At 42.6% G+C, this 14,739-nt stretch overlaps 1 protein-coding gene across 4 annotated transcripts; it reads right to left on the bottom strand.

Moving 5' to 3' along the window:
- Window positions 1–543: 543 nt before the first annotated feature.
- NR1D1 (nuclear receptor subfamily 1 group D member 1) lies at window positions 544–14,375 on the bottom strand. 4 transcript variants are annotated; one of them, XM_060691652.2, is made up of 9 exons: window positions 13,912–13,972; window positions 8,980–9,062; window positions 7,611–7,952; window positions 7,182–7,270; window positions 5,271–5,415; window positions 3,806–4,380; window positions 2,895–3,080; window positions 1,535–1,745; window positions 544–998 (listed from the first exon to the last, which is right to left on the bottom strand). In XM_060691652.2, the coding sequence occupies exons 2-9, from the start codon at window positions 9,023–9,025 to the stop codon at window positions 802–804; spliced, it is 1,791 nt and encodes a 596-aa protein (XP_060547635.1). In that variant the 5' UTR covers window positions 9,026–9,062; window positions 13,912–13,972; the 3' UTR covers window positions 544–801. The 4 variants fall into 4 exon arrangements, with proteins under 4 accessions (XP_060547635.1, XP_034271681.1, XP_034271682.1 ...); XM_034415790.3 differs by lacking the exon at window positions 8,980–9,062 and having other exon boundaries at window positions 13,912–14,375; XM_034415791.3 differs by lacking the exon at window positions 13,912–13,972 and having other exon boundaries at window positions 8,980–12,823.
- Window positions 14,376–14,739: the final 364 nt, after the last annotated feature.

The raw sequence follows: 14,739 nt of genomic DNA, 5'->3' as shown, positions 1-14,739 counted from the left end.
TTTAACGGGTAAAACCTCCCCTACATACAGAAAGTTCACCAAGCATTCAGGCTGTGGAAAAAAAAGAGGCCAATTTGCCAGCATACCTAATTGCCTCATTTTATTTAAATTTAATCTGAGGATGGGTGATCATTTATTCCTTTTTTTCTTTTCGTTAGACAGGAGTATTTTAAAGAAGGTGGTTTAGTTATTTCCCTTGCATTTCTACTGACAAGGGACATTATTTCAAAATTATTTTGCCCTTTAAGTGACGTCTATCACAAAGGGATTCATAGGTCATCTACACCAAAGGAAAACTTAAAAGATGAGCATTTTAAGGAATCAGTAATGCAGGTGAGCCTGTTCACCTCGCGGTTTTTACAGCACTTCAGACCACATCACCCTCCCTAGAAAAAGCCAATGGGGCTCCAGTTATCCGCCTCTCTCTGAGACTGGCTTTCCTTCTGGTAGCAGCCAAAGAATGATGCCATACCTGATCTCAATCCCCACAGTAGTTTCAATTTAGGAGAGCAACAAGTAAACAAAAGGAGGAAGACAACCACGCAGTTTGATTTCATTGTATTTTTCTCCTGAAGTTGGCACCACAGCCAGGAAGAGTATTCTCTTCACACAGTTCCAATATACAAGGATATATTTACAAAGGCGGTTGTGCTGTTTGTTTCTGAGCAGGCAGGAGTAGCCGCTGCAACACCCACATAAATAGATAGCCAGGTCCAGGCCCAAAATAGTCTGGTTAGTGCAATAAAGCAGGGAGAATTGGTCAGGAGCCTGGACTCGCGGTATTTCTGCCCACGCTATCTTCTACTGAGCATCAATGCGGAAGGAGAGAAGCTTTTCGGAGTGCATGTTGAGAGTGCGCAGATCAGGCAGTTTCAAGAGCAGTTTAGTAAAGCGGGATGTCTCCTGGGGGTGATTCTTGAGGATGAGGGCTCGCAGCGCCCGGATCAGAGTTTCCTGCAGCTGCTCCACTGATGCTGGGTTCTCAATGCCTGAGCGATCTACATTGGGAGAGGAATGGACAGTAAGTACTGCTGAGGAAGGCTGAGAAGGAAGAACATAAAACCAGAGTCCAGACTGTCTAGCCTCCCTCCAGGTCACAAGAACGCCCAATTGTAACAGAAAATCATGCCAGAGATGATCTGCAAATCACAATCCTTGAAACATAGTTGGTTGTTATTTCTAAAGAACCATTGCCATGCATCCTACTTCACAACAAACGAAGGTTTTATCCCCAAGGACATAACATTGCTAAAATATGATGTTGAAGGGAGAGCTTCTGGGATAGAAGAGGAATATGGAAAATTTCAGTTATACCTACAAGGTTTCTAGTATTTGGAAGGTAGGAGTTAAAAGATTTGTGTAAGGGAGCTGGGGGTTACATTTTGGTAGTGAAGAATCAAAAATCTGGAGGTATGAAAGCCATTGGCAACGACAGCAAACGAATGAGAACAAGCTATGCTGGGAAAAGGATGCAATCAAAAAGTCTGTATATTGGAACTAGAGTTCCCACCAATCTAGATCAACGAATACTTGCCAGCAGAGATCAGCACCACTGCTGTGAAGAGGCCCAGTTCTTCTTCAGATAGTTGCAAGGCACTAAGCTTCTCACTGAACTCAAACATGGATGTTAACAAGTCATCCATGCCCATCCCCCACAACTCTTCAAGGTTGTACTTTGTGCGGCTCATGAATGTTACAGTCTGCTCCTTGACATTGAAAAGGGAGGCAAACCGAACCATCAGCACCTGGGGTTGGAGAGAAAAGATAAAGGAGCTTTCAGAACATAAATATGCTTCCACAAACACTGGTCAAATGCATTTTTCTATTTTTAAAAAAACACCAAAATGACGTAAGAAACTTTGAGATTATAATTACAATTTAGGAAGGATTATAATTGCAATTTGTGCCTTTCATGCCATGGCAACAACTTCAGACTCAAAATGAAGAATCTTATCAATCACTTCAATGGATTTAAGAATCTAATGCAAACTATCATAGCATAAGTCTGAGAGATATGACAATCCCATGAGCTAAAGCATGAAGTTACTTTTAGCTTTCTCTGCTACTATGTATATAAATATCCACATTCCCAGTAAAACATATTTGACATGTTGGTACGAACTATGTTGACGGCTTAATTTTATTTTGAAGTCATAAAAGTTTGACTATCTGTCAATAAATATGTAGTATTTGGAAAACATTTACATAGTAACACCAGGACCAGTGGCATCCATAGGAACTCATTTTTGTTTTTATGAAAAGGCAAAGGTAGTGGCGTGCCACAAAAGCCACTTGTTTTGAGTATATAATGAAGATATAAAAGGAAAATTTTTGATACTGCTGAGATTGCCCAAACACACAACAATGCCATTCGCTATAGACATGTTGGTAAGGATTAGCCCTAACCCTTTTCTCCACTATTAATTTGCAAAAAATGATCTTAATCATCTCTCAGGTTGGGCTGCAATTCTACATATAAACAAACATGGTAAGGATCAAACCACAAGGTGGTTGTTTTTTCTTTCAAAGATCTCAAAAGAAAAATGATTTGTCAGAATTTCAGCCCAAATTCTTTTCCTGGTTTTTCAAAGCACTTATTTTGCTCTTGGTGTGGCTAGGTTACAGCCTCCCACAAGGAGACCATCCTGACAACAACCTTTAATTATTTCTTAATTAATTTGTATTTGAGGAAGAAGCTAACATATGTCTTTCCAATGCTTTCTCTGTTCTTAAAAAAAAAAAAAGATGGAAATTTGTGATGGGATTTAAAAAGAACCTTTGCTCTGCTCTGTTTACAAATATGAAGTGGGTTTTTGGGAAGAAGTATTTCCCAGCACAGAATATCAATAGCTTGTGACTAAGGAGGATCTTAGCGTAGGTGGAAATTTTCCTACCTCAAATGTGCCAGCTTTGAGTAGTGAGACTTGGTCATGTTGTGACAGCTCCTGAAATCCCGGAATGTGTTTAGCAAATTCCACAACTTCTCGTACAGCTGACACAAAGCTCAGTGAGAAATCCTCCCAAATCTCCTGAAATGTGCGGCCACTATAACCATGAGGATGGCAATTCACTGGGCAAGCCTGTTGGGAGGGGAAATAGTCATGTAAGGACAAATAAGGGTATGGATTTAAGTGGTTGGAAATAGGTAAGCCTGCAAAAAAAAAAAAAAGCTTCTGAGCACATTTTTTGGCTGTGTGCATACATTTATTTCCATTCTAAGAAAAAAACTTTTCCTTTCATACTGCTAATTGTGATGTACATTCTTAAATAAAATTTTAGCAAACTTTGATTTTCTTATTGGTCATTTTTTTTAAAAAAATCATGAAAACTGAGCTTTCACGTAGTAATAGTGCAACCACAGTGAAATACTGCACACATACAATTGAACAAGCATGATCCATCTGCCAATATTTTGGACAGATACTTCCTAAATAATGGCAACCTCTGATTGCACACCCAAGGTTTTTGATGGGGAAAATTCTCTGATCTTAATTCAGAGGTCAAAAGGGATTACTGAACGCTACTCCAAATGGGTGGGTATTATTTTTTATTCTAAAAAAAATATTCGTTATTAATTTTAATAAATAATAAAGCATCTAGAACATAAAAATAGTGGAGACAAAAATACACCCAAATCACCTGGTGAATAATTAGCCAAACATAACTTTCTTGATTTGAATTTCATTCCCATCCCAGGGATTTTCCGTCCACACTAAACCCAACCAGCAGCAGTAGGAGGAGAACAATTTAGCAACAATTGAATTTGAAAGGCAAATGAGAACTTTCATGGCAAAGTAACACTTACCAAGACTCTGGTTTTGCCTTGCCTAAGGGGAAGGTCTGCTTCCCCAGAGGGACAAAACCTATGTCCATTGGTATTCTGGTGGCAAGCAGGTCTAGAGGCAGAGCCAGTGTTCCAGTTGTCATTCTGAAGATGCAGCCCATTGGTGTGGTGGCCATTAGTCAACCAGTTGTTGTCCCAACTAGGAGAACTGTTACTCCCTGTGGGTGGTTGGGGCCCTGTGGCCAGTTTGTCATGGGCATAAACAAAAATTTCTTTGTGGGCTTTAGCCACTTGTGTGATGACATCCTCCATGACATCTCCAGGGCTTGGGGATCGTGGAGGTGTCAGCTGCTGAGAAAACTGGGAGTAGCAAGGAGAAATCGGGGGTGGGGAGGCTGCACGGGATGGTGGTGAAGAAGGTGCCAGTTGAGACTGGTGGCCCAGCGAGAGGGTACTGGACTGCAGATGTCCTGTGGGCAGATTCTCAGGGAGGCACTGTGCACTCAGTTGATTATTAGCCATGTTGTTCATTGCGCTCTGCATCTCAGCCAACATCCTTTGCTTCTCACGCTTGGGGATGCGCCCAAATCGTACGGCTGAACAGGACACAGAAAAAAGATGACAATATATGAAATATTCCTGTGGAATCCAAGGATCAACATGGGTATTCTAATCCATGTTTTAGAAGCAAAAACCTCTTTCAAAAAGCAAACTTTTTGAGGTAAACTTCATCTTCAAAGACTTTCCATCGATGGATCCAGGAAAAGAACCTATGTGCCTTGTGCCTACACATCATGCTTTTCCTTTTGGTGACAAAGGAAACAATAGGATAAACTATTCAGTGGAAATCTGGGGATTTCACACATACCGAATTCCTTAGAGTTAGGTGGCATATATCATCGTCATCACTGCAACAGTATAAAGTAGGTTGCCATTGCTTCTGGTTTACTTTTTCAACATAAATTTCTGGGATTTCCTAGCCATCCCCCATCCAAGTACTAACCAGGTCCAACTGTGCTTAGTCCTCCTTTTAGAGTACAATCTATGCCAGCAAGCAAAGAAATTCCACAAGACTGAAATATTTGCTCTGTCCAAAACAACCACGACAACCCCACATAACCTTCCCCAAACCCTTCAGCAATGCTGCCCAAGTGCACCATGCAAGAACTTGATCCTAATATCTCAAGGAGGGAGGGAGGTACATCACCAGTGGACAAAGGTAGTAACCTGACACTCCTCTCTCACGACCATCTCTTGCCATTTTCTCCTTTTAGGGGCTCTCTGGGATCAAGAACATCTGCACCGAAGGGTAGATAAGAAGAATTACAGATAGAAGACAACCCAAATCCTCTGTACTGTAGCGCACGTGACTTACCCTTTGGTGCAGATCTTCTGAGATTACCCAGAGGGCCCACCAAAAGGTTTACGCTAAGGCTAGACTGTTGTTCTTCCTGAGGTCTCTTAATTTCCTGCTGCAAGAACTCACCATCACGAGACATGCCAACCCTCAGACACTTCTTAAAGCGACACTGCTGGCAACGATTCCGGTTGATACGGACAATGCTGCAGGTCTCATTTTTCAGGCACTTTTTGTATTGGATGTTCTGCTGAATGCTGCGTCGAAAGAAACCCTGCAGTTGTGAGAGACAAGTATTTTGTTTAACTTGGGCAGTGAGCATGGTCTGATCATTAATTCTTAGGATGTGTGTTTCAATACATCTCTCTTGAAATTGTGAAGCAGAAAGTAACTGCAAGTGCTTTTGGTGTAAACATTCTCAAACATATTCTTTTTCACCCAACAATTCTGTTACATGCTTGCTTCTAGGAAAAAGGGGCAGGAACCTCAATAGCTTATAAATGTCTAGAGCAGGGATGGCTAACCTTTTTGCCATTGCGTGCCAGGAGAGGGGGGGGCAGGGGAGGGTCGCGTGCCCACGTGCCCACGCGCATGTGTGTGCAACCCCCTCCCCCCCCCCGCTCCTGGCACATGATGGCCTGGTAGGCCCGTTTTTCTTTCTTACCTGGTTCCAGATCCTCTCTGTGTATCTGGGAACGGCGAAAACAGCCTTTCCCACTCCCTTGGAGGCCCTACGGAGGCTGAAAAGGCCCATTTCCCAACTGTGGGACAGGAAGTGACATTTTTTTGCTGTCCCCAGCCTCCAAAACCTCTCTAGGAGTCTGTAGGAGCCTCTCTAGGAGTTTCTGGAGGCTGGGGACAGGAAAAAACGTCACTTCCTGTCCCACCGGGAGTGGGGAAATGGGCCCTTTGAGCCTCCGTAGGGCCTCCAAGGGAGTGGGAAAGGCTGTTTTCGCCATTGCCAGATACACAGAGAGGATCTGGAGCCAGGTAAGAAAGAAAAACGGGCCTTCCCCACCCCCCCAGAGGCAGGAAACAGCCTGTTTCCCTACTTCTGGTGGGCCCAGAAGGCCCGAAAATCAGCTGGCCGGCGCGTGCATGCGCCCCAGAGCTGAGCTGGCGTGCCCACTAATATGGCTCCGCGTGCCACCTCTGGCACGCGTGCCATAGGTTCGCCATCACGGGTCTAGAGCAATTCCAATCATGGCAACTTGAAGTCTGGTGGATTTTAACTTCCAAAATTCTCCATATTGATTGAAAGTTGAAAACTGAAATTGAAAATTGAAAGTTGCTTAAAGTCTTAAAGTTGGTTAGATTCAGAAACACTGATGTATAGTGCAAAACTGAGAGGAGAAAAGAACTACATTTGCTATTTACCTACATTAAGTATGACACAAAAGTCTTTTCTCCGTAGTAATTGCAAGTAAGAGTCTCTAAAAATAGCACATTGTATTGCCTTCATATTAAAATATTTTTTTATAGCTGAAGTAGAATTGACTGCAGAGGAATCTTATGCTCTGCTTAGCTGCATGTCACCCTTAAGGCATTCTTGCAGCTATGCCATTTAGAAATGCCGACAATTTTCATTATCCCCAAATAATACAGTTTGGAATGTCACTATTAAGTATCTGTGCACCTGGATGGGGAGTTTCGAACAGTCAACTCTGAGGCAGTTCTACTAGATGAGCAGGTAAGTAATCAAATCACACTATAAATCTTTGAGCAATAGATAGACCTGATCTCTAGAGCATAATATGCTCAAAAGTGCTACTATGCTCACAAGCAGCTCTCAATTTCATCAGACTTCTAAAAAAAAATTTTCTCACAGATTCATTTATGTGAGAGAGAGACATATTTTCTTCTCGTTCAAAATATTGGAAAATCTTGAGCAGGGGTCTTCAAACTTGGCAACTTTAAAACCTGTGGACTTCAACTTCCAGAATTCCTGGCTGAGGAATTCTGGGAGTTGAAGTCCACAACTCTTAAAGTTGCCATGTTTGGAGACCCCTGGTCTTAAGTATGCTGAGGTAAAAACTTTACCTTGCAGCCTTCACAGGCATGGACACCATAATGGAAGCCGGAAGCAACATCACCACAAACTTTACACAGAAGGACCATCCCATTGAGTTCTGAAGGAGAAAGAGAGACAAAGGCTATAAGATTCTTTGTTTGAAGACTGGATTCACAGCTTCAGCCTCTTCAACACTGGTGAGCTTTCAAACATTTGATGCACACAGCTGGTTTTGAAAAACACAGCTGGAATCAATGTTGTTAGAAAGGCAACCCTGATAGATTGAAGTACCTGAATCCCAGAGTCTGCCAAAAGAGTTGGTAGTTGATGGAACTGTAAGCCCACAACTATCCTGCGAGATGTGGTCATCTCAACATTCACTCTCAAATCCATGCTCACCTCAGCATTCTCAATCTGATCCCATCCCCCAAAGCGCAGCTTTCCAGTTCATCACTCACTCGTGATGCTGCTGCTGGTGCTTTTGATAGGGGAGACACGCCTCCCATCATCCAAGGTCACTTGGAGTCCCACTGGAGAACCTCCAGAGCTGTAGGAAGAGGAGGACGACGACGACGATGACGATGGGGAGGCATCATCACCAAGTCCAGCCGAACTACCCCCGTAGAGGCGTCCAGAATCCTGCACCAGAGATCCAGTGGGTGAAGGTGGGAAGTAGTTGGGAAAAGTTGGATGGGAAAACAGTTGGCAGCTGCCATTCAAGCTGTCACTGCCACACAAAGAGATGGGACTGGTGCGGCTTGGGGAAGATCCATTTGAACCAATGTAACTGATCACACCACCTGCATAAAGAGAAAAAAAAGGAATTTATGATAATCTATTTTACCCTAGAGCATCTCAATTGTTTTTGTCAGGTAACTGGATCTCTCTAATATGCCATCTAGGTGAGAACTAATCCCAGGGTCATCAATATCCCCCCCCCCAAAAAAAACACCTTTTAGAGCCAAACCTGAGGGGGAAATGCCCGGACTTTTTTCCAGAATACCTCTAGTCATTTAGGTTGGGAATTCTCTGAACGGTCATTCTTGCACATTAGGAGAGAGTTCAGGTTAGGGAAGAATGACTAAAGAGACAGGTTTTAGAAATGCAGAAGAGAAAAGAAAGGAGAAAGAGAAGAGATGGAAACATCTTGCCAAATGCTGATCTTTATCTTGGAAAAACACTACTAAAACAGGACATGAGAGATTTGTACATTTCTGAATGTAGTGGAGAAAAGAAAATGTTTCATTTATTATATTAACAGAGAGGCAATGTGGTTCAAGAAATGCTTATTGAGCAAATAGCTGAAGCCTTAACAAGCTGCTAAGGGTAATAATACGAAGCCTCCCACAAACATCAAAGGATTGATTTGGGATTAAATTGCTTCCCTATTTCATATACATCTAACCTACTGACTCATATATGTGAGGCAAGAATTCCACGAGAATACATTCCATTCCATCTCAGTCAGATGAACATGTGTCTAGAGGACTGACGTGCCCACCATTCAAGGATTTTAGTAAGATTCTTGCAGTAAGCAGTAAGCAGACATTTAGATTAGATGGCCTCCTTCCAAGCTTTAAATTTCTGTGGGGATATTTCCTTGCTTCTTATCTACTGAATCAATTGAGTTTCAAGTGTTTTATCCGGAAATACAGAAGGATTTGGGATTATCAAGGGTAATCATCTCTAGCTAGCATGATACTTTAAGAAAGATATGTCTGTCAGATATTGCCTGCATATGATGCACCCGAGACTAGAAGGGGTTAAGTCTTTACAGACATCACATGTGACTATATCAGCCAATGAACTCTCTTATTGGACTCTTACCTAGAAACCACTTGGACATCTTCCCCTTTTTTTCTCTCTCTCTCATCTATCTCTCAGCGAGACAACACGTGGACTTCTCTCTCCTCTCAACATCCGAGTCATACAGTTAGGGTAAAAAATGTAACAGGACACCCTGTTCATTATCGTATGCATGTATATATTTGTAAATAATAAAAACAACCTTTTGAACCTGAAGCTGTATTGACCAAATAACTTCCTCATAGAACCAAATGAGCATGACCATCGATATATATCTGATAAATGGTAGCAGAGGATGAAAAATTATTGCTTAGGTCTATGAATTTTTTCTAAATTTTAAAATCATACAACGATTTTTCCTAACATGAAATCCTTGAACCTGAACGAACTAAACTCTCATCACCTGCAAATACAATCTTTATTTATTTATTTCCTATATGCCTCTCATACCATACTATGTGTATGAATCATCATATACAAAAAAAGGTAGCAATTAGTGAATCAGTTTACAATATGGACAAGCAACTTACATAAGATGTGGCAGAACAGTGAATAGGAACACAGTGTCCATGTTCTAGCATTTGCAGAAACTGGATTAGAACAGGGTACATGTAAATAAACTAGGAGTAAGAAAACAAAGCAGTCCAGTGTATGTGAAGTATGGCAGACTTTTCTTCCCAAACACATCTGGATGAAAGTTTATTTCCTAACTGCAAACCGTGGATTATCTCACCAAAATTACTGTATTTATTTTACAATCCAATTCTTTCTGCTTTCAGATGTTGACCTATATCTTAAGCTGCAAATGGGGGTGGGGTGGGATAAGGAAAAGGATGAAGTAAACAACTTATAGCAGTGAAACAGACAGCCAAAATTTCACTGAAAAACAGGTGGAAGCCAAAATAATTATTTCTTTGAAAAAATCCATCACACCCAAAAAATCAATTAAATTGGGAACCTAGTGATTAAAAAAAAAGACTCAAGGTTTCAGAACCGGGCCACTTGCCAGGAGGCAAGTATTACTGCCAAGGAATTTTGAGCAACAAAAACAAAATCATACATGCCAGAAGGTTTATAAACAAGATCACGTGGGAGAAACACATTCAGTGCCCAGGTAAGGCTTTTGACAAGAAGCCAGTCTTGACTGGGACTGCCAAGCTTTATCTCCGCCTGCTCAATTATTACTTGCAGCCCAAGAGCTGGGACTGCTTGCTTAGGTGAAGCTGAAACAATACCAGTTATGGCTGGCAATCCAAAAGCAGTCTCCTTTGCCAACAGGGAAAAGGATGGCATGAATTAATTTAGCCTTTCCCAAACTGAGGTCTTGGCAGGGATTTCTGGATCTGCAGTCCCAAAATATCTGAAATGCATCACATTTGAAAAGGCTAAACTGCTAGAACTTGCCACTCATGCTCAGCTGCTCTATATAGCCATCACATCCTAACAAAAAAGGTTAAGATGTCTTAACCTTATCCTTAAGCAAGACAAGATCTCCTAGCTAACGTCTTCTAACCTTATACTACTCTTATTATCATAAAGAGATACTTATCATCCCAACTGCCCCCCCCCAATATTTTCCACCAAAAAACTGGGTGAAGAATCCTTCTCCAGAAGAAAAAAAATATCTGTTAATACTTTCCTGCAAAAAAATAAATAAATAAATGCCCAGGCATCTTTTAGAAGTTGTGCTGTGCATAATTGCTGTGCTTCCTACATTACTAAATTTCCTGAATCTGAAACACCCATCGCCCACCCACCCCCCCAGTTCTAGTGTTATGGATAATATCAACCTATTCCAGGCATTTCCCCACCCCCAAAAAAGACATTCCCTTATGCTCCCAGATACCCATTAGATTAAAAAAGAATCTCTAGTAACTATCTTTAATCCTCAATACACTTGGAAGCTGGCTTCCTGATCCTGTTGAGATTGTAACTTCTAATCTAGAACTTAATCTTTTTAGATAACAGGGAAGATCAGGATGGGGGCTAAAGAAATGGGATAATGTCCCCAAATCCTTTCATTCATTTCTACCTCTTACATTACAGTATAAGGGACTTTTCTCCTATAGAATGAGCAAGAGGCAACCTACTTATGCACTAATTCACCATTGGTTCTACAGAGCAGAGTAAGTGGGGAAACCTACAGAGTAAGTGGGGAAACAAGATACCTCTTTTTTCCTTCTGCAGTTTCAGAAAATAAAAATGGCAATCTAGGTGTCAAATGGAATCTGAAGACTGCAAAAAGTGGGGTGGGTGGGGGCTTATGAATGACATTCCTTACCAGGAAAAAAAAAGCACCAATTATAGTACTGTAGCCAAAGGAAATTCTCAGTAACTTTAAAGGCAACAAACATTCCAGAAGCAACTTTACTATTCCCAGTTTAGACTGCTCCAAATGTCATGCAGCACATTATCAGTATTAATCTGGAACTTTTGTCAATCTCTGAATTTAAGCATAATGACTGGGAAAGTTACCAAGGACAAACAAGGTTGAAGACAGTTTAAATTACAGCATCTAGTTGAATTAAGAACTGCTTGGCTGCAGAGACCTGGAAAGCAGCCAACTCTCTTGGCTGGTTAAGGCAAACATCTTCATCATCTTGTCTGATTTGGATCTAAGGGAGCTACTGCCAAATCGTAGGCTCAGGGCCCTTTTTTCTCCTCTGCTCCTGCCCTCTCCTTTAAAACACCCTTCCTTCCTATTTTTTTAACAGGTAAGCAGCAGGGTTTGAAAATCTGTCAGATCACACCATGAAGGGTGGAGTAGGGAATCCCAGTGGAGGAAGCTATGTACATGTGCAGCTGTCCCTCCCAGGAATATTAAAACAGACCATCCCAAGTGAGTCATAGAAAATAAATAATGCTTGAAGGCACAAGACGGCACTGAAAGTTACGGGAACATCAAGCTGGAGAACTTCCAAATGGGTCTGCAGAGAAAGGTGTGTCATGTCTATTTGGAATATATGTCACTAGTTTACCCAAGTGGAGGCTTGGGAGTGGCTGTAAATAATATTGGAGCATTGACAACATGTTAATCTAAGATACAAAGCTAGAGTTTGTCAAGTTGTTCATTTCATGAGGACATTAGACTCAATGGAAAGCTTACAATAAAGTTGCGTAAGAGCTCTTTGGATATAAAGACGTCACAGTGCAGGAAGAGGGGAATTTGATCACTTATTAACACAGTTTTATATGTATATTAATAGGTTATGATATAGGAAAGATCCTTGTACTGCGATGACATTGTTACCTTAAAACAAATATAACCTCAGATCTTGCATCAAGTTCAGCTATTTGCAGCTGTTCATAAATTTTCCTTGGCAGCTTTACAGCAGCTAATCAGTCTCTCCTTCGAAAATAGGTAAGAATGTGTGTTTTTAACTTCCCTATCCAGTCTACAGTGCAGGTAATTCCTGTCCACCACTTATATAGTGGTGGTGGTGGTGGTGGTGTCAGTATAGCCTCAGAATAAAATGAAGAGAAACCACCAGAATGAAAGATGTTCAAGGGTTGGCATACTCGCATTACTTAATTTTTAGTTTATCTTGGGCACATCCCAAGATGCGGGAAACAGGCGGTTTCCACTCACACAGTTGGCATTCGGACAGGCCTCATGACTTAACCAGAATTTTCATATGCCCCAAAGATCTTAGAGCCGTTCCTCGCTCAGTTTAATGGGTAAGAGACGCGACAATAAGCTTAGCAGGTCGGACGAGTCTCCCCAACGTGTCCCGTTGGCACATGGTTCCCCTGCCCTCAGCTTCGCCCCTCACGCTTTGCCCTTCCCCTCGTTCTCCATTGGTTCAGATTCCTCCTCCACCCACTAGCAAAAACCACCCGAACGCCCGCCCAGGAAGGAGGAGACAGAGCACTGTTTCTTCCTGAATGATGACGTTCGAAAATGGGCGTGGTTAAAGATGTAATCGAGGCGGGATAGGCCAATGGGCGGCAGGGGCGGGGTCGGCGAGGAAAACAAACTTTGCACGTGGCTGAGTCCGAACACAGGACACGTGAGACCCTTGGTGGGGGAATCCCCCCAAAAAAAGGGTAGGATTCCAGAGGGGACAGCGCGATTTCAAACGTCGAGGAGGGGGAAGATCCCCGGGAGGGACATCTCAGGGAGATAAACACAGTGTTGAGGTGGGGATATCGAGAGATATTACGAATTTCCTGACTGTCTCAGACGAAAGTTCATTGAAAAATAATTGTGAGACGCAACAGGAAAGCAAAACAGCTCCCTTCTCTTCCGGACTGTCCTCGTTCGCCATCTGCCCCTCAATTCAAAGGGCAAGAAAGGGCATCGCCCTGCGACTGTTAGTGACCCAAGACCTTGGCTCTACCCTTTCCGCTCCTTAAGAGGAGGTTGATCTCCTCCCTTAAAACTGATATCTAAACTTTACTTCCCTTTTTAACGATCCCCAAGAGGGAGCCACAGTGCACGTGTGGAAAATTAAATGATCTTTGACCGGGAGAAGAAAGGATCTAAGCGATTTTCCTCTGGACTTTCCTACAACTTCCCAAAGTATATTCTGTGGGGCTGGCGGTTCGGAAAGGCTCCTTTATCCTTTGTACAGTTAATGAATACAAGATTAATGTATTTTAATCTTGGCTGTTCACCGCCCTGAGTCCTTCGGGAGAAGGGCGGTATAAAAATTTAATAAATGAAATGAAATGAGAAGCAACTTCATACATAACCGCCCTATTTGTGTGTGTGTGACCCCTGCCTCTCCTTCCAGCCTATGTTGATAAAACAGACCCCGGTTAGCTGGCGTGCTGGTGCACAAACCAAAACATACCGGAGGAGGCTGGGCTCAGAGACTGGACTTTGTCCTACACAAAAGGCTATCAAGGGTACCAAGGTGCGAATGAGGAACGTTAAATCACCGGGGGTTTTTTTAGTACAGGAAAGTTAAATCGGTGTGGGAATCCGATAGATGAAAAGCGGGGGCTTACCTGGGGCGTTATTGTTGTCATCCAAAGTTGCCATCCTGTTCAGCTGATAGTTGTCATTCATATCAAGCGACGATGCGAGTTGAGATTCGATTGGTGAGGAGGGAGGAAAGCAACGGGCTCTCTTTCCCCTCCTCTTTCTTCTTTCCCCCCCCCCCTGCCCGAAGTTATGTTGCAATGCAAAAGAACCTCAGTTTGCACGGGATGATGGCGACTTGCTCCTTTAAACTTCGTAATTTGCACCGGCACTCAGATTGGAAAGAACTGGAGCTTGGCTGCGCGTGCAAAGATTCTCTCACGCCAGCCGGGAGCTCGATTATGCCGCTGCCTCTCCCATCGCCTGCAAAATGTTAATCTGCCAAAGCTCACTCTCTCCTTGCAGCTGCGCAGACACCAGCACGCGGCTCAGGAACATCCACCATGTGACTCCTAGGGAGAGCCTCGTGTCCCAGTGACACACTTTCTACTAATGCTGCAGCAACAGCAGGCACATTGCACTGGGCTGCTTTACAGGATTTGAGCGCAAGGGTGATAGGGAGTTGTAGTCTCCCCGTTCAGCTTTTTTCTTTTGCGCTTGCGCAGTTTTTAGTCACGCTACATCCCTAAGCAGTGACTTTGCTTATTATTTTTCTCGCGACCGCTTGGCCGGAGAGATAGAAGTTGTTGAAGCTTAAGCATCCACATAATGAAAAGAGGGAGTATTCATGAAAAACGTGATGCTTTAATGTGGTGTATGATAAGAAGCTCTGCTGCCCGCCCCCACCCCCCAACTGACTGCCAAAGTAAGGTTGGCCAAAGATCGTGCTGAATTTTTTTTTTTAAAAAATAATT

This window comes from Pantherophis guttatus, chromosome 4, assembly GCF_059756535.1.
Source record: "Pantherophis guttatus breed Tessera chromosome 4, ASM5975653v1, whole genome shotgun sequence".
Taxonomy (NCBI): domain Eukaryota; kingdom Metazoa; phylum Chordata; class Lepidosauria; order Squamata; family Colubridae; genus Pantherophis; species Pantherophis guttatus.
The sequence above is the reverse complement of the archived record's forward strand: the minus strand, read 5'-3'. Positions and strand labels throughout refer to the sequence as shown.